Source organism: Triturus cristatus, chromosome 8 (genome assembly GCF_964204655.1).
Source record: "Triturus cristatus chromosome 8, aTriCri1.1, whole genome shotgun sequence".
Taxonomy (NCBI): Eukaryota; Metazoa; Chordata; class Amphibia; order Caudata; family Salamandridae; genus Triturus; species Triturus cristatus.
Genome location: NC_140591.1, coordinates 1,268,484,021 through 1,268,504,730, shown reverse-complemented (window position 1 = coordinate 1,268,504,730; position 20,710 = coordinate 1,268,484,021). Strand labels below are relative to the sequence as shown.

Sequence of the window (20,710 nt, the reverse complement as noted above, 5' to 3'; positions counted from 1 at the left end):
AGGGTGTGACTTGTACTTCACGAAGAAGGGTCTGGTAAACAGGTGACAGGACCTTAAGAGTGCAAGCCCCTCTACTTCGGAATGCTTTTAACACAACGCATGCAAATGGCGAAAAACTACCTTGAGTATCTCCAACAACAGAAGACCTGGTTGTTTGCTGGTTGTGCCATACTGATCTATGTAGGTGTAATGGGTTGATAAGGTTTTGTCTTACAGTTACACAAATCACCTCTGAATAAGAATGGTTTATAAAAAATAAATGCATTAATATTCATAAGATACATGGCTGCAGGAAAATATAAGGATTTCTTTGAATTCTGGGTCAGTATTAATACTCTTCAAATATTTTAGAGATGAATAGTGAGAAACAGAACGCATTGTTTTAATATTCTGAGATATTGAAATGAACAGCTGTAAAGCTTGAGCACGGTTTGGAAGCGTGTTAAATCTTTCTGAAGACATATGTATGCATATATATCCCATATTTCTGAATTACTGCATCGGGTTTTCTATTTTTAAGTTTCAAGTTTTATTTGAACTCTATAAGTTTGTAATTACATGCCAAAAGTGCATAACCGGACTAAAGGCATTAAAAACAATTGCATACATTTTATTTCAGCTTGTGGAAGGATGGCATTTTTTTCAGAAATGGGCGAGAATTAAGCATGGGAATGGGCTTTAATAAGAAATGAGATATGAAAGAATAGTAGAAGAATAATGGAAAGGGTGAGTAAAGTAAAATGCCAAACTCCTCTGAACAAAGCACATACTTTGCATAATGTCACTTCAAGATGGGAACGGGAAGTGCAGTTTTAAGGTCTTCATAAATGCTGCACAGATACGATTAAATTCACATTAAAAGTATCTAAATTTGTTAACCATATGCTCTAAAAAAACTAATGCTCATTATTGAAAAGTTTTAATTCCACTGGAGACAACATGCACAACGTAAATGAACTTCCTGACATACTAAAAATTTGACACCTTTTTCTCACAAGAGGTTCAGCCTTAAATATGTTTGCTTATCAATAAGATTTAGGAAGATTTTTCAGAATGAATGTTGTTGTATTTACTATTTTACAACCAATTTTGAATTTTCCGCCTGATTATGTTGTGTGAGCTTATATAAATCACTTTGGGGCTCACTTGGAGTTTGATGGAGTAGGATGTCACTGCAGTCACCTGCCAAACCCACCATTCCCCTCCCTCATTTTGAGGTGGAGGAGCCATCAGTTTTCCAGTGGCAGAACCTTGCCTAGAAGACCTACACAAGTCCTATCCTACCAATGATGGGGCTTCCATAGGTGTTTATTTCCCTGCCTAGAACAGGCATGGCAGAAACGGGAAGGAAAAGGGATACAGATGTGTCTGATGACCAGGGAGACTGTACATCTTGGAAATTTTGTTTGTGATCTACAGTGAGACACCACTGCTTTGAGGTTTCTTTCTGCAAAACAAAAAGGTTGTGTGTGGCATCTGGGCTCACTGTGCTTCCGATGCCATGGTAACCTAAGAATGTACTCTGAGTGTTGGTATCCTAGGTACATGGAATGTGTTGATTCAAATGTACCAAGGAGCTGTTTGTATCCACTGGCTGGGACCTGGAATGGGTTCTTCTTACTAAAGAATAAACCTGAAGATCTACTCTTTTAACCTGCCTTGCGTGATCCTTTCAGCTGTAACCCAGGATCTTAAATTGTGACATGGTGTCCCACCCAGCAAACATGGTTGAAGAAAGTGCTACTACCATGGTGGAGGCAACATTTCAGCAAAAATTATCCCTGCCATGAGAGCTGGGGGGAATTTTTGTGAACCGCTGTCTGACTCCACCACCATAGCAGGTTTGCATTACACAGGGGTTTTAATGACCCCATTTACTTTTGTGTACTGGAATTCCTTTGTTTTCAAAACTTAAAAATGCTATAAAAGAAGCTAATCCTGAGCACTGAATGGAATATAAAAAAAAACAGGCCATTTCCCTTAGATGGGATTTTGAAAATGGTGCTCTTTATGTTTGCAATTTGTTCTCTAAATAGACATTTTGTTAGCAAAACGAATGAATGCTGTAAAGTAAGGTCTATTAAAACAAGACAAAGAACATTTTCATACCTTTTTTTAAGTCCTGTGTAATCCCAAACTATCTCTTCTGCTGCAATGTAAAATATCCTCTTCTTTCCTTTGGTGCTCCGGAGATATCGATCTGCTATTTCACCGGGGTTCAGTAAAATCTGACTTTCAGTTTTCGGGTCCATATCATATGGCTCAATGAGAAAAACACATTCATAACTATAATCATCATCATCATCTGCATCACTGTTGACGGTATCGTAGTCACCAATATTTGGAATATATTCAACATATTCCTCTCCAACAGGAACGCCTATTACAATGGGGGGTTTCAGACCACGTGGTGAGAACCCTGTTCGATTGAATCCACTTTGCATAGACTGATTAAAATTGCTTGGCAACATTGTTTCATGGACTCTATCTATTCCCTCTGTGTGATTAAGCTCTCTTGAAATATTTGTATGATCAAGCCCTTTTCCTTCAAGTGGGATTGTCTGCCTTTTTGGATTCTTCTTTTTTTTCCGTAAGACCTTGCTGAAAGTATCAGATGCACTTTTAACTCTCTTCCTTTTTCCCCTTGAAGGCTGTTTTTGATTTGAGTCTGTAGCAGACGTTGTATGATTTCCCTGAGGTGCATCATCTTTGCTTGAAATACTTCGTGAAAAAGTCAAGGTGTCCTCCATCGAGTCATCATAGTCATCCTCCTCTGAGTCCAAATCATTTGTCTTATTGACCATGTCCGTCTTATTTCTTTTGTAAATGAGCAGTGAATTACCCTGGGTGACCTCTGCTGTCAATGGGCTGGATGTAGAAACCGAGTCACTCGAAACATGCTCAACACGTAAGCCATGTTCTAGCTTATTCTGAGATTCTTCAAATTGTGACACGTTACTTCTTTTTGAAAAATTTCCTTCTGCCTTTTGCCAATCCGTAAAAACAGCATTTCCATCATGGTCAGAATTCTCATTGTCCCCCATTTCATTTGGCAACTCTTCAAATGTTTCTGAATAATTTCCTACACAGTCATTACACAGTTCACGATCAAGATGTCCAGTTTTGGTAATGTTATTTGAACCATGAGATAATGAGCCTTCTGGTGCAGAGTGCAATCTATCTTTAAGTGGTGTTGGTGAACCAAAACCCCTTTCAGAAACCTGATTAACATTTTCAGGCTCTTGGACAATATTAATGATTTTAAGAGGTTTGTCAATGTCAAGAGTGGTGGAATTGAATGCTGGGTCTTCTCTGGGTTCTTTTAAGCTGATATGTAAAGAAGCTCCTTCCAGGTCTGTGGTGTTTTTCCATTCAATTTCATTCAATACATCTAGCGATCTTTTATTCAACACTAGAGATCTTGTTTTCAAATGAACACCCACCCTCTGAGTTGTAGTCTTGTTGGTTTCTTTATTGGTATCATTTTGAACTGTATTATTTCCATCACCAAAATTGAAGAAATATTGAGGATTTGTAAGGTTTTGTGATGAATTATCATCTTTTGACAATGCCTCCTCCATTTCTGTTACACCACCTGCATTAGGAATTGAAGTGTCTTTTTTTTCTAGTTTTGCAGTTTGGTTTACAGTAGCGAAAACCACGATGGGGGCATTCGTAGCATTCTTTACGGAATGGACAAGATCCTCTTGAAAGTTGGAAACCTGTGTTGTAGAGCTAGATTTCTCATTTGAAATGGAGCTTGCTCCGTCTGAGTTGTTTTTCAGAGTCAATGACTGATTAAGATGATCAGTCAGTGATATCAGTATGTCTTCAAATTCTAATGCATTTACTGAGTCGGTGACAAACGCATCTTCTTCGTAAAAATCAGTAAGATTTAGCAGATCCTCTTTCTCTAGTGCATAATGGTTTTTAAGGGTTCGAAGATTAAGTACATCTGCCATAATGTCATCGTAGGTCAAATCCTCTAAATCTGTGCCTTCAGCAGCTTTCGTTACCTTTGTGCCAGTCTCTACTTTGTTTGGCTCAGATAATACAGTGAATAGCATATCATTATTTTCAAAGCTTTCATCATTGTACTCATCCTCAGTTACACATTTTGCATCTTTGAACTTTAGCTTCATGTCTTGATTTTTCTTCGGGGAGTTCAGAGCTCCTAACATCCATACTCCTATAATAAACACAAATAAATTGACACATTGACTAATGCTCGTCATGCCCTGGGAAGTTCAAGAAAAATGAGTCGTTCAGGGTCATATTAAGGTTCTGTAACAAATCCTGGATTCAATGAATCCACAGACTGCCAAATATATCCATCCCCTTACAAATTCACAAATATATACAGTATTTGCCAATAGCCATCTTCAATGAAAGAAATCTGGTGTTCATTTGTTTTGTTAAGAAAATGTTACAAGTGGTTCTCAAATCCCATTGTTGTTAGACTGAGTATTGCTAACCTAAAATGCAGAACCTGGTTCACTAATTGGTATTAGAATCAGCGTTTTAGGCAGATATTGCACAAAGGTCTAATGCATTTTTCTTATGACAGAAATTTTTTTCACTTTGGAAAAATTCTGATTTGCAAGTATAAATGAGCTGTAGCATCCAGTTATTTATTTCTGCACACAGTTTAAAATATTCGATTTGCTTAAACCACAATTAAAAACACAGTTTATTTGCAACACAAACATTGTTTCTGGTTAATTATGAGTCCCAAATGTCTCTAATGATATCGCCATTGGAGATACTGTGAGTATAGACAATGTGCTAAGAAAATAATCAATTTAATCAAAGGAATTCTTCTGTATATTCAATAAGGTGACCAACCTGGAACACATCGAAAAAGCACCCTTTGCAGAACTTCTCATCACTGTGAGGAACATTCTTTAAAATAAAACCTATACTTTTAAAATTGTCACAAACAATGTCACTCATCTTCCATGCTAAATCCTCACCCAACTGCCTTTTTTCTGGATGCTGAAACATGGAAATTAAGAAATCTTTAAATAAGATGGATGCATGAAATAAATGGATAGATTCCTGGCCAACCTCCTACAACAAGGAATATTTACAGTTGCTTGCCTTGGAAATGACAGCCCTCAAACATCTTTTGCTTTACAACAGAAGTTTGTACAACGATCTAAGGCAGACAGTCATTATTGTGATAAGTGACCCTAAGCCTCCTAGAGGGTGAGCATATAATCATTCTGTACATTTTGAACATTGCACTTACAACCTGTGTATACGATCTCAAAGCCTCATTATTCCTATCCACTCCTGATTATGGTATGTTTCCAAGATGGCCCTTGTGTATTTTCTGTACTTTCCAACCATGCTGCCCTGTTGCAGTGAGGCTTGGATTCTTAGTTTCTCTTTGTAATTCATCAGCTACTGGTCCTAGATAGCATGGAAGGCTGGCTTTACAGTCCTTGGTTGTTCAAGTCTATACACCAAGGAAGCTGCTTGATCTATGTCACACAAAAAAGAGAATATTTCCTTTTTGTCAAAGATACCAAAATGGAGATTTTTCTATCTGGGATGTGAAGAAGATGAAACAGCGCTTTTTCAGTCTCCTACACCTCAGAACTAAGCAACAAGGTTAGTCACCAAATGTAGGAAAATTGATCACATTCATACCTGCTTTAGAATCATTTTGTTGGCTCACTTCTGGCTTCTGGAGTTTTCTGATGCCCAAGATGTCAGTTCTTCCCAGATTGTTCCCGCTTGTCGATGAGAGCAATTAGTCGATATTTATTTCGGGCTTTCCTGTCGCCCTGTTTGAAGATTGGGCTGATAATTGATCCTTTCCAGGACTCCGGAATTGTTGTTGCGCATTTTATGTCCTTGAAAACTCAATCAATCAATTAGGGAATTGTAAGAGTGCTACTCACCCGTGGGGGTCTCAAGGCGCTGGGGGGGTGGGGGGGAGAGGATTGGTCAGCAGCTCTGATTAGCCTAAGAGCCAGGCCTTGAGCGCCTTCCTGAAGGTTTTCAGGGAGGGGGCGCGTCTGATGTCTGCCGGGAGCTCGTTCCAGGTCTTGGCCGGAATGTGCTCTATGTGTGCACGGGGTTTCAGCCAGTGCGAGGTTGGAGGATCGGAGGTTTTTTTTGGGTACGTTGAAGTTGATTCTGTCGATGAGGTATTTGGATCCAGTGTTGTGTAGGCATTTGTAGGTGTGGGTGAGGATCTTGAAGGTGACTCTTTTCTCCACGCGGAGCCAGTGGAGCATTCATAGGTGTTGGCTGATATGTTCATGCCGGGGGATGCCGAGGGCAAGTCTGGCGGCGGTGTTCTGTATCGTCTGGAGCTTGCGGAGTAGGGACTTGTTTATGCTGGCGTACAGCATGTTTCCATAGTCCAGTCTGCTGGTGATGAGTGCATGGGTGACTGTTTTTCTTGACTCAGGGGGGATCCACTTAGAAGTCTTGCGGAGGATGTTGAAGCAGCTGGAGGTGACGGCGTTGACCTGTCGGTTCATGGTGAGGGATGAGTCGAGTACGATGCCGAGGTTTTTGGCGTGGTCTGAGGGGGTCGGTGGGCTTCCGAGGGCGGTTGACCACCAGGTGTTGTCCCATGCTGAGGAGGTGGTTCCGAGGAGGAGTACTTCTGTCTTTTTGGCGTTGAGCTTTAGGTAGCTGTTGGTCATCCAGACTGCAACGTCCTGCATCCCTTTCTGGAAGTTGAGCCTGGCGGTGGTGGGGTCTTTGTTGAGGGAGAGGATGTGTTGGGTGTCGTCTGCGTAGGATACGATGCTGAGGCACTTGTTGTTGGATGATGTCGGCAAGGGGGGCCATGTAGACACTGAAGAGGGTCGGGCTCGGTGATGACCCTTGTGGGACTCTGCAGGTGATTTTCGTGGGATTGGAGAGGAAGGGTGGCAGGCTGATTCTTTGGCTTCTTCCGCTGAGGAATGATCGGATCCAGTCTAGGGCTGTTCCTTGTATGCCGGCGTCATGTAGTCTGGTGATGAGTGTGCGGTGGGAGACATTGTGGAAGGCTCCTGATAGGTCGAGTAGGATGAGGGCTGCGGAGTGGCCTTGGTCCAGGAGGGTGCAGATGTCGTCTGTGGCGGCGAGTAGGGCGGTCTCGGTGCCGTGGTTGCTTCAGAATCCGTACTGGGACGGGTCGAGGACGGCGTTGTCTTCGAAGAATCGTGTCAGTTCCCTGTTGACTATTTTCTCTTTGACTTTAGCCGCGAAGGGGAGGAGCAAGATGGGCCAGTAGTTCTTGAGGTCAGTAGGGTCGGCTGTGGGTTTCTTGAGCAGGGGCCTGACTTCTGCGCATTTCCAGCCATCTGGGAAGGTGCCTGTTTCAAAGGTGGTGTTGATGGTGTGTTGTAGTTCAGGTGCGATGGTGGCGGCGGCTCTGTGGTAGATGTGAGGAGGGCAGGGGTCCGTGGGGGCTCCTGAGTGGATGCCTTTCATGGTTGAGGCGGTGTCATCGGCTGTGATCGGCGTCCAGGTGGAGATGGTGGGCTGGCTGTTGTGTCTGGGGGGCGGGTTGGCTTTGGTGACCGGTGGAAAGTCAACAAAGTTGTCATAGAGGTTTTTGATCTTGAGGTGGAAGTAATTTCCAAGCTTGTCGCAGAGGTCTTGGGACGGGGAGATGTCTGTGGCTTCGCTGCGGGGGTTGGTTTATTCCTGGATGACAGTGAAGAGTTCCATGGAGTTTGTGGATTTGGCGAGGATTTTTTTGTGGAAAAGTCCTTTTAGTGGTTCTGATTTGGTTGTGGTAGTCCGTCATGGCGTCCTTGTAGGTGGTGTGGTTTTTGGGTGTCTTGGTGTTTCTCCAGGTCTTCTCCAGGCGTCTTCAGGTGCATCTGGCTTCTTGAAGGTGGGTGGTTAAACAGGCGGCTTTCCTAGTGCGCTGTTTGCCGGTGATGTGTAGTGGGGCGAGTTTGTCTGCACAGTTGGAGATCCAGGTGTGGAGTTCTCTGGCTGCAACGTTGGCATTGGATGTTGAGGAGTGGTTGTCTCGGGTGAGGGTGGAGTTGAGTTGTTCGTCGGTGACCTTGCTCCAGTTCCTTCGCGGTGGGCAGGTTTGGGTGCCTTGGGTTTGAATCTGGAACTGCAGGTGTTCGGCAGAGGGGAAAGTTTCGCTGGAGGTGGTGAGGCGCAGGGTGGTCTTGTAGGCGATGGCAGTGTAGACAGGAGAACTGGCCGTGGGTCTTACTTGGCGTGGCCTGCTGGCAGTCTCTGAGTCTTCCGGGGTTGAGTGCTGTGTTGTAGCGCTCGGTGGTTCAAGATGCAGAAAACTGGTACTAATGCTTTACTCCAGTATTCCACGTCATGTTTATCCAGCATTGGAGGAATTCCATTAGGGCCTGGAGCTCCTCCGAGTCTACCTCTGGCTATTTGTCTCTTTATCTGCATCGCAGTTAGCCTGTAGCACTCTTCATAGTTAGACGATGACGGGTCAGAGCCTGCTGCGGTTTCAACTCCTGGGTGTTTTTGTTTGCTCCAGGGGGGTCATTGTACCGTGCTTGTGTGGAGTTTTGCGCCATTTCTTCCCTATGGTAGTTGCCTCTATCCTTTTTTGCGCTCCCCAGATCTTTGTCTACTTCATCTTCCTTTTGCGTTTTGTTGTTGAAGTGGCTAAAAAGATATTCGACCCAGACAGCCTCTGTTATGTTAGAGCTTATTCCTGATTGGTTTGGTCATTGGATTCAGCTGATCATTTGCCAGAACTTGGCACTGTTCTTTTGTTTGGCATTGTGAAGTATACTGGCCCTCAGTTCATCATTCTTTGATCTATTTTTGTCCCATTTCTTTTTTTTTATTAGTACCTTCAGTTTCCAAAGGGTACTTTGCAGATCTGGGTTTTGATGGGTTTTGTGAAGCAGCCTTAATGTTTGGTTTATTATGCGTTTAAGATTTTTTGATTCTGAGCTGATTGCCACCATTGTTGTGATGGCTGCAATTTGTCCCAATTTTGCACTTGCCCCACTAGCGAATTTCTCCCCAAGAGTCACTGTAAAGTTTCCCCATGCTTTCACAGGTAGGGTCGTTGTGCCTTTTCCTTGGTTATGCAGTAGTTTGGCGGTGGTTGATATTTCCTCGATGTTATTGGGTTTGCACCTTATTCGCTTTAGATTTGAGGTCCCTTCTGTGCCAATAGTTTTATGTGCCTCTAGTGAGTGGGCTGTTTTTGCTTCTAGTATCACTTCCTGGGGTAGGTGGTTGCTTTGTTCGTTGTTGCCTATTCTAAAGGAGGTGAATTTATTGAACTTGGGTAAGGTTATGAAGGTAAAGTCTAGGTAAGAGGAGACTTTTGATGAGTGAAATGTAGTAGCCGGTGGGTTGTCCTTCTTAAAGCGGCCTCTCAGTGCTCTCATGTTTAGGTGTTTGAGTTCCTGAAGCAGATGCTTCGAGCATCTAGTTGGATTCCCAATATGTGCTTGGCCTTGATTCGGGATTCCCCAGGCGATGGTTAGGTATTGCACAGAGTCCTCCTCTGGTCCAGACCCGAGAAGAAAATTGAAGTTGCCTGCCAGAATGATGTGGTAAGCGTCCCGCTCTTCCATAACCCTTTTCAGTTCTTTAACCAGATCTTTTGCAGCTTTTGGATTTTTGTTTGGGTGCACATAGGTGTTGATTATTATAATCTTTTGGCGTTCTGTGTTGAACTTAAGTGTTATCGTCATTGCCTGGAGGGCACTTGGGGCTTCGATTTGTGCTTCTATGGATGAGATTTCTCCTATTGTGGTTATTGAGGCAAGTGTCATCAGTCCCCGCGAGCGATGACCAAAGTCAGATCCTTTTCTTGCTGGAATGAAGTGTGACGTGTACCCTTGAAGCTCAAATGCCTTATCCTCCCAGGTTTCCTGGAGCAGTATCACGATGAATGTTTTTAGGTAGTTTAGTACCTTGTGGTCCTCAGTCTTGATGGCTAGGCCATTGATGTTCCAGATGCACATACAGATTTTGCCTCGCTCCGGTGGGCTGTTGGTGAACAGCGCAACCCTTGTCAATTGGATCGCTCTATTGTTATTGTTCGCTGTATTTGTGTCCAGTTCTGAGTTGTTGGCAGTGGAGTTAGGCCTAGTTGCCCGAGGCCTGTGTTCAGGTTGGTAACCCTTGGGTGGATGGAGTGCGCCCCTGGGGTGCTGCTGCGTGCTTTTTTTTTAATACTGGCAATGTGGATTTGGGTGGTTCCTTAGTGCGGGCGTTGGATAGGGTGGTTTTGGTTCAGCTTTCAGTGTTGGAACATGCTTTCTTCTTTCATAATTTTGTTGACTGTCTCACTAGTGTTCCACCTTGTTTTGGTTGCCTCTGAGCATTGCGGGTTGTTGGTTGGTTGAAATTCTATAGAGAGCAAATCTGCTGAGCTTAGATTTTCCAGGCTCGTGATGGAGTGTAAGAGCTGCAGTACATTCCCTGACTATTCTTGTTACACCATGCATCAGAACTGCTTTGCCAAATTAACCATCCTTCACTACTAAATTTCGAAATATTGAAAGATGCATTAGAGACTAATGACTGCAAAGCAGGAAGGGACAGATCTGTGTGGTTATCCCAATTTGGGTAAGCACCCAGATCTGGAACAGAAGGGAAATTTAGTTTTTTAGAAGTGGCCAATCCGAAACAGGTGGTCTGGAAGATGGTCGAATTTAAAAACAACATATGATTTGGTACAAGACAGGCACGATGTAAAGCTTCAGTTCCCTGAACCTACCACGGTTTGGAACCCCAAACCGATTTAAGATCAATAGTAGCCTTCCACAGTTCATAACCTTTGATTGACAACTCATCCATAAAGGACTTAGAATATAATAATTTGGTGTGTGTCAGTCTAACCTTCGAGGCCGACTCAGACATCACTTTAAAATAAAAGGATGCTGGGCTGGAAACACTGAAATCAGTAAAATAAGTATATTTATCAACCAATGTAGGTGAGCTGCCTAAAGATGGGGTGGGACAGTGTTCCCATTGGGTAAAATTTACAAAATTTCAAAACGTATTTGCTTTGTGCAGGAAGTGATTGCCATAATGTTGAAAACAATACTGTTCTGCATAGTTAGCCGCATTTTCATATAAATCTTCTGCATCAAAAGCGGCATAATATTTCAAATCAGAAAACAGTGCTTCAATGGCATGAACATCCCAATCATCAGAACGAATGTTCTGCTTAACCACATCACCCATAGAAACACGAAATACATTAGGCACATTGATGACCTCAGTAGGACCATGAATTTGGAATTTAACAGCATCCCACGCAATTCCATCCAAAACGGGCCAGGCAGTAATATTCACAAAAGTCTGGTCCCTTCTCATGATGTGGGACGAGGAGTGGGGGGCCAAAGTTCCATTGATAAGTCTAATTGTAGATCTCTCTTTCAGATAGTGTCCATTCACCAGACGGAAAAATACTATTACAAATCCAATGGACATAAACAAAAAAATACTTATAAGCACCAGCCAAACGTATGTCCAAGGGGGAATCAAGAAATGTCTTTTGAACCAACTAACAAAAATAGCAATCTTCGAAGGGGAAGTAGAAGGCAATGAGTTAGTGTCAAAGGAGAAACGTGACTGGTTAACCGCCGTAGATTGTAAAACAGGCGATTGACCATTTGTAGGATAAGCATACTCAGTCTCTTCGGGCAGACCACCAGCCGGTGGTAGTAACAAGGGATCAGTAATTGACTGCATCTCGATGGCAACATCAGACAAGGTGGTAGAAGCAGGAATCAACACTGAATTTCTTTGTATCGTCTGGCATGAAACAGCTGGAGTCATACTAAGCAGTATCGGCCATTCGCTGAAGTTTGACATAGTCAATAGAGATGTACCTGTTTTCTTTGCGACCAGGAAGTGGAGGTAAAATGACTGTTCTTGTACCCTGCACTCCAAGCACTGGAACCGGTGCACGATAAGAGGGGCCGAACTCCTTCTTGTTCTCCACCTTCTCACGAACCAGGTCTCCAACTCGGGGTAGCCAGCCGACTACCGGAATCTGAAGCTCAGCATCAGATGTGGAGGGCAAGTGTTCCTTCGATAGAGTGTCTCTGGCTTCTTGTAGGGTCTGCAAAACAGCACAGTGATCATCTACGTCAAAGAGTGCGGCCGACGCCGCCATGTCTAGACCATCAAGGTCTGGGACAAACATTCTGATTCCGAAGAGCATCATGTATGGGGTCCGCCCACCCAGAGACCTTCTAGGGAGATTATTAAGTGCACGTTGGACATTATACAAATGGGCTAGCCAATTCAGGCCTGTGCCTAAAACTCGTGCTGTCAAAGATTGCTTTAAGTCACGGTTCATTCGCTCCACCACACTATTACCCTCAGGTCGGTAGGGAGATGAAAATTTGACTTGGACCCCCAAATTTCTCATAGCCTCCTTGTAAGCCTTAGAGGCGAACGCAGGGCCCTGATCAGAATGGAAGGTACCACACGCAAAAGTTCCCACAAAGACACGCAAATCCCTGATGACAGTCCGTGAATCAGCACTCCTTTGTGGCCATACCCAAAGAAAACGTGTGCACGAATCCACTGCAACCAAGATATACTTGTACGCAGTATCAGAAGAAAAAGGACCGCAGTGATCTAGATAAACACACCCAAATGGTTTATTAGATATGTACAACTGCGTTTGTGGTGGGCGCGCAACAGTGGAAGGTTTAATCTGTTGGCAAATGTCACAATCAAGAACATAAGCGCGCGTTTGTTTGTATAAACCGAACCACCAGTAACACTGTTGCAACAGAGATACAGTAGCGGACACGCCGGCGTGGGCTGACGCCAACCCCTCGTGCGCTGCTAGTATCAGAGATGGTCTGCAGTCCGCGTTGGGAATAATTCTGTCACAAACATCGTTAATCCTCACTAACGGGACGTTATCAGGACTTAAGTGATAAAAATAACGAGAAGGAAAACCCTTCGGGTAATCACTTCCCTTCTCTGTAGCAGCAATAGCTGCCAAGATGTCATCATCAATCTTACTTTTAGATCTTGTAACTGCTGCCACTAAGTATGTAGCCACTGCTGTTTTTGCTGCCTCGTCAGCCAAGCTGTTACCGACAGCATGGACACCAAGTCGTTGGTGACCAAGAGTGTGAATAACATTCACGAGAGGGAGACGTTCTTTAAAGTCTGCCACTCGAACCCAAAGCAATTTATGCTTAATTGTGCTACCTTTGGTATCTCGATAATCGTTTTGAGACCAGAAGTGTAAATTGTCATTGTAGGACTGGACACAATAAAAGGAGTCACTTACTATAAGAGTAGTGACTCGGGGATCAGCAAACTCCAGTGCAAGCACCAGAGCCCGGAGCTCCGCCAGTTGCGCGGTACAATCACCCAATGACTGCGTATGCACGGCATCAGATTGGAATTCACCATTTACGAAAGTACCCACGACAATTGTGCAAGCCGCAGAATAGGCATGCTTCGATCCAATCGCCGGCTGCGCCGAGCCGTCAGTGTATATGACACAATGGTATTCTTCGAGCGGGCGTAAAGACAGAGGAGCCGGATGAACGAATTCATACTGCAAGTACTCCTGAGTCTGCAAAGAGGCGTCAAAGATATAAGTGACATCTGGCGATGTCAGAGTCGTGGCCCATTGTATCCACCTTGGATGCAAAGCTTTAGAATTTGGTACACTTGCTTTTGTCACTGCCTCTAGGGCAGGATACGGTGTCACAACCAGTATGCGTTTTCCTTGTTACAGTGAGCGTTCTTTAAGGATCGCCATCTGTACTGCTGTCAGAACTTTTTCGACAGTGGAAAAACGCAACTCAGCAGAGGTGTACAAGTGTGATTTATACGCAATGGGGACTGTGTCGCCCTCATTGAACGTCAAGTACGCGAAACCCACTGCGCCTGGTACTATTCTTATGACCAGGTTAGTGTGGTTATCACGCGTCAGTAAGTATTGTGAAGCAAGAAGATCAGCCTGTAAAGACTGTAGAATAGCAGAATGTTCTAGCTGCCAGCTAGACTTCGAAAAGGAAGGTTGTACCAAGGCATAAAGCGGCTTGATACGCTGGGCATAATCTGGACTATACGTACGTCCGAAATTCAGAAAGCCCAGCAAAGATTGTAATTTTTTCAGTGTTGTAGGAGCACGCAGGCATGCGCACTTCTCCAGAAAGTGAGGAGCCAATCCCTTACCTTCGTTGTTGAGCTCGTAGCCCAAGAACAACACTGTATATTCCGCGATGTGAGACTTCGCAAAATTAAAATTTTTTTATGATATTGTCGACTCGAGACAGATGTGGCATCAGCTCATCATCCGTGAGGTAGATATCGTCAACATAGGAGTATGCGTCGGGGTCTATTCTTTCTAAGAGAGAGACCACGCGAGCGGCAAAGACGCCAGGGCTGTTTTTATAGCCCATGGCTAATCTTGTGAACTGTTTTTGTTTGCCGCCTGAAGTAAACGCCGTCCACTGGCTACTCAGTGTGGACAGGTTATGGCTAAAAAAGCCATTGGAGATGTCAAGTGTCGTTTTAAATCTCTTACGCACGAGACTGTCGACAAGAGCCGAGCTGTGAGTATTTTGTACCGCGCAGGTCCGGCAATGCGAATTTAAGTGCCGGTAATCCAAAACTAAACGGTACGACCCGTCAGGCTTCGTCACAGTGAATAAAGGGTTATTCATAGGGGACACACAAGTTTCAATAACACCCTGATATTCCAATTGGTCAAGGATAGCAGCGACGTGCGGTCTAGCTTCACGTCGCATAGGATATTGGGGCTGTGGCTGGGGCATAGACCGCAATGGAATCTCATGGCAGGGGGACAACCGGTCCCATCCCACCTGAGTACGATACAATGCCGGCGCTAGCGCCAGTGCCCACTCCTCAGCATACACTTCAGCCTGGTCCTTAGCCACTGTGTGCGCAAAGGACGGGAGGATCACCTCCTCCCCTCTAGGAGCGTCTAAAATGAAAGCTGGGGGCCAATCTGCCTCCGCTAGGAGGATATCATAGGTGGTAGTCAGATTATCCCAAAAAATCCCTTTTATTGTACGTTGTATGTCACCCTCAATTAGTAAGACTATTTCATGGAGTCTGTCAGGGGGAGCCACTCTGGTGTCAGCTGTCTCAACAGTAACCAACGTATCAGTTGCTGTCGCTGCCAGAAATGGACGCAGAGCTTGACGGACTATGGTAATTTCCGCTGCGCTGTCCAGTAGCGTCAGCGCCCATGTCCGGTTCCGAAGCCGTGTCCGCACTATCTGAGGCATACCTCGCCGTCAGAGCAGCCACTTTCTTCTTCTGAAACGGGGGTCTTTGTCGTGCGAATTCGTCCTGCTTGCCTTTACCTTCAGTCTGTCGGGGTTGGTCACGTGTTTGTGGAACACCCCGACCTTTGCCACCTCCTCCGCCACCGGACTGTGAAGCCGATGTTTCCTGTGAAGAACGAGGAGAACGTTGTTCAGAAACCTGAAATCTATCAGGAGACTTAATAGTAGCACGATCACGCAGATCATAAGTGCGCTCACTACCGGACTGAACGGGAGAGGCAGGCCGAGACCCCTGTTTCTGCTGCTGCTTTCCCTGTTGTTTTGACCGCCAACTCTGTTTCGGAAAGTTTGGACGGTCATCCTTACCAGAGGCATCTGCCTTACCCTGCTGCTTTATTTCGGGAGTTTTCACAACAGGTTTAACTCCTAAAGAGCTACGACCCAACTCTCTGTATGCCGTCGAGATTATTCTCGCGAACTCCCGCGGCTTGTCCTCATCAGCAACCTTCTTCAGTTCATTACGAACCTGGAAATGCATAGCATCACCCTTAAGGTTAGACATTATCATGGTAGCCACCAGGTCAAACTGTCCGAGAAGCCGCATGCCTAATTCTATCGCAGACTCCGCACCGTGGTTATCTTGAACACGTTTAATAACGGAGGGCAGTACCGACATAGACGGAGTGCCAAAGCACTGCGAGTACGTCGCTGCAAAGACCTTGCCCCAGTTCACACAATCATCAATGTCGGGGACCAAGTCTTTAGGCAAACTAATGGTAAGGATCCTGTGTTTCTCCACAGGAGATGTATTCGGGTAAACCGCTTCTATTTGGTCAAATTTTTCAGCAAGCCAAAAAGGGAAATCATCCCTATTCGTGGGGCGCTTGCCCATAACAGAATTAACCATAACAGGACTAATGACCACCGCGTGGTGGTCAGTAGTATGCCCCGCAACAGCAGGTGCCCCCACCTGCACATTGCGTGACACGTACTGTACCAAAGCCCTATGTACCGTAATAAGGGCAGTGTGCAGTACACGCAACTCAGCCACCGGCACCGTAAGGTAACGGGGATGAGGCGTATATCCGGCTAGTACCGGCCAAGTGGCCCCTGCAATTGACAAAGGGCCCATTCTCGGCGGTATAACCGCATGGGGGAGGGCGCCATTAAACCAAATAAGATGCTGCCAAGCAGATATTGGTATTTCTTGTGTCCTATACGGCGTATAGTTTGCTGGCACGGCAGTGGCAGTGTAAGTATGAAAAGAGTTATCGTCCTCACTCACCGCCGGAAGCGTCACCCAAGAGTAAAACAACTCATAAGGATAAGCCGCATCGGCTCCTACCACAAAGATTACGCTCATACCAGTGTCCGGCACCCCATACTGCGTCAAATGACGTCTCAGAGGAGCCCGACTGTGCGCCGCTATATCGACCGCCATAAGGACAAGCTACACTCGAAGTAATCAGTAGCACAAGGGTTCAATAACCTTTTTAATGATCAAGCTTGAAGAAACCTATATCAACAGAAATAGGTAGGTTTTAATCCGTCAGACTTGTTATCCGGAAACAAGAATGAGGGAGCTGTGGACTAATATAAGCACTACTAAGGCGTTTCAACTCATAGACCAAACGTTAGGTGCGCCATGTTGCAGGGATTCTGCTTATACACAGAACTATGCGTAGAACCCCAGGACCTCAGTGAATTGTGGTGTACCAGAAACTCACCTCAGAACCCAGAACCCAGTATCCGGCTAGCATAAGTGTCCCATTCGTTATCCGAGATTTAGCTCGGCGGTCCCAATGAAAAGACAACCCAGAACAAGCGACTCAGTGTACTCTCAGGAATGGTGGGAATCGGAAATACCTGTTCGTATATTATTCTCACATCAGTCCACAACAAGAATAAACAAAGACACGGTGAAAATAAAAAGAGTTTATTTTATAGACCACGTGTCCTAAGATGCAGTACTTTGGCTAATACAAGCAGACAAATGATTATAATTAAAACCATCAGCATCGTTACAATACCATAGAATATAAAGGGAGTGATCATGTTATAAATGACAGTGGATACTACCACCTTCCCTTTAATAAGAAGCTAATATTATTATTATGCTAATAAAAGGTCTCTTAGGCTTGAACAGGGGACCCCATACCTCAAAGATCAGCTTAGTGAAATCACATCACAGGAGCATCAGAAGTCTTCTCGCAGGAAGGCTCGTCTTCGGTCTGAATATTAAACATGCTGTCTGTAATATTAAAAGCACCAACTTTCAGGTATTTGCAGCTGTCTGTATGTTATGGCTAAATAGTGAGTCGATCAACCCAGAGTGGAAAACATGCATTGTCCAACGACCCAGACTGTTCTTGTTACACCATGTACAGACCAAGGTCGCAGTGCAGAGCTCGGGATGGTAACAACAGATTGCTCTCGTGTGAGGCAAAGCGCGAGCCAGCAGTTTGTTTAAACAATAACATGTAGATGCAGTGTCGTGCGCAAAAGCAGCAAGATGGCTTTCTAACATCTAACGTGGTTATGCTAACTTAACAATGTATGTACGTATTAAGGGATTCCTTACTACACTAACACATTAGATTGGTGAGTCATTGATAATCAATCGTTCAAGAGGGTCCTGATTTGCTGGTTGCGTTAAAAGAGACAGGTCAATGCCCTGGTATTTTGCCCATCTGGCCCAGATCTTCCCATGTTTTTGTGGGCAGCCCCGTGCCTGAAATACATTTATCTAAGGACGATTTCCATGCTGCTACCCCGGGGGGAGAGGAGGCCTCCCACTGCTGCGCAATGTCTTGCTTGGCTAAGGTGAGGCCCAGGAATAGGAGGTGTCTCTTGTATCTGTTACCCCCTGAAATCATCTGCGCTGTGGAGAAGTGTCAGTCTAGGGTCTGCCGGGATGTCCCACGCCAACACCCTCACCACGCAAGACAACACGCACGACCAAAAGTGCTGCAGTGCCCCGCAACCCCGGACTAGGGGCGTAACACAGGCCCCCGCAGCTCCCACGGTGAGGGGTGCCCCAGGCTCCAGGGGGCACTCTGGCTGCAGGGCTCCTGATTGAGCCCAGAGGGGGCCCCCCTAGGTGCCTTGCAGGGAGGCCCCCTCAAGTTTTGTTACGCCAGTGCTCCAGACAGTGTGAAGGAACGACCTGTCATCGGAGTTACAACGGAGGCATGTGGGGGACTGTATAGCCCCCATCTTCCAGAGGCGAAGGTGAGTATAATAAATTCTGTGGGGGTATTTGAACTGGATCAGCCGGTACCCAGTGGAGACAGCAGAATACCTGGGGCTGGCTAGGGCCTCCGTCCAGTCGTCGTCAGTCAGGGCTGGTAAGTCTGTCTCCCACGCCGCCCGGGTCCGATGTATGTTAGTTTTGGAGTGTGTGGTCAGGGTCTGATATATTTGGCGTATTTTGTGTGCCCCTAGATCGCCCATTAGTAGTCTACCTTCCATGGGGTGAAATTCAGGTAGTGACTGGAGGTATTTAATGAGAGGAAACAGAGCATGGCAGAGCTGCAGGTATTTGTGTAATTGAAATTTGTGTAGGTCAAACTCCTCCTGCAGCCTCTGGAAGGATTTAAGTGTGGGTCCCCGCATTACGTCCCCGAGTGTAGATATCCCTATATCATCCCATCTGCGAAACCCCGTCAGGGTCGAAACAGGCCGGAGGCGCTTACCCCGCCAAAGGGGAGTAGTGCCTGTCAGCATGTCCCACCAACCCATAGACCTGGACACACGTCTCCAGGTCTGAATCACCGTTCGGCAGGCCGGGGGGAGCGCCTCTAAGGACGAGTTACTGTATAGGAGATTAAGCAGCGGGTATTCCGCTAGGAAGAGCCTTTCTACTGCATAGGCTGGATCAGCATGTGAGTTATACCACCATTCATTATTGAAAAAACGTCGCTAGGGCTACTTGTACCGCCCCTCCCCCCCAAAGGAATCTATTGAGGAGCGCATTTATCTGGAGAAACCATGACTGGGGAATGGGATATGGATAATATTGTAGTCTGTAAAGCAAGCGTGGCAAGGACCGACCATATAGTGATAAGTGGAGGTGGGACCACACTGTTGTTTCCTCGCGCACCGCCGGGAGCAAGGGGCCTATATTGCATGACCACGCTATAGTGGGGCATCTGGTGATATGAACACCTAGGTACTTGAAACCTCCTCTGCGACGATCAGCTGTAAGGCCCAAGCATGACTCCTCTGTTCGCCCCTTATGGGGAAAAGAACAGATTTGGACGGGTTGGCACATAGTCCAGTTGTCTCTCCAAAGACCCGCAAGATCTGGAGCACCCTTGGCCCTGTGACCCAAGGTTCAGAGATGAAGAATAACGTGTCGTCGGCATATAGAGTAATCCTGTCTGAGCATTCGTGCGACCAATCCAACCCCGGAAGACCGCATCCAGGCACACCCACGCTGCCAATGGCTCTATAGCGAAGGCAAATAAAAGCAGGGAAAGAGGGCAGCCCTTTCTGGTCCCCCTGCAGATGGGGAAGGAGGCAGAGTGGTAGCTAGCCACGCGAACCGTGGCCGTAAGATCTGTATATAGTAATTTTACATGGGCACCAAAACGGGGCCCTAGGTTAACCGCTTCTAGGAGTTTAAAAAGATAGGTCCAGATCAATGAGTCAAACGCCTTATCGATATCTGCTAGTAGGACAGCCGCGGGGCGTCCCAGGCGGTGGGCCTCAGCCACAGCAATGTGGGCCCGTCTGATGTTGTGCCTGGTAGAGCGTTGTGGCATAAAGCCAGATTGATCTGGATGTACCAGGTCCAGAATACAAGTGCGCAGGCGATCGGCCAGGACCTTTCCTAGCAATTTCGGCTCGAAATTCAATAGGGATATGGGGCAATACGAACCTGGATCTTCTGGAGGATGGCCTGGTTTAAGGAAGACAACTATTTCGGCATGTCGCCAGTCTGGAGGCAGGATACCCTGTTCCGAAGCCATGTGTAGCGCTTTAAGTAAGTGTGGGCCAATGGTCCCTATATGGGGGTGCATAAAATCTCATGGGAACAAGTTCCGGCCCGGTGCCAGGCCCGGGTGCGTATTGGAAAGGGCTGCCTGTAACTCGTCTAGAGAGATGGGCTTGTCCAAGGCATCCCATTGCTCGTCCGAGAGGCATCTGGGGCGGACATCTACAAGAAAAGCATCTATGAGAGGTTTGGCCAGTCCCTCGCGGTCGCTGTATAGAGCCGCATAGAAATCGGCAAAGGCCTGAACTACTGCCTCAGGGGAGGTACAAGTATCGCCTCCAGGGGATCTCAGGAGAGGGACTTGTGTCGGGGATGCCCTAGCCTGGCACAGTATATGGAGCATCTGACTAGATTTGTCGCCCCATTGATAAATCCTGTATTGAGTTGCTACCCAGGCTAGCTGCTGTTGGACATGTAGTAAGGTACGGCGGGTACCGGCATTAGAGCAGTCCACTAGTGCGGTTTGAAGAGTGAGTTGTCTATCTTCTAGGTC

General features: G+C 45.9%; 1 protein-coding gene across 1 annotated transcript in view; it reads right to left on the bottom strand.

The window, feature by feature from the left end:
* F5 (coagulation factor V) overlaps positions 1-20,710 on the bottom strand; it is a 582,702-nt gene that overhangs the window by 196,882 nt on the left and 365,110 nt on the right. The window contains exon 13 of the mRNA XM_085622982.1: positions 2,110-4,189. Coding sequence (XP_085479108.1) covers positions 2,110-4,189 — 2,080 coding nt within the window. The remainder of the gene's footprint in view (positions 1-2,109; positions 4,190-20,710) is intronic.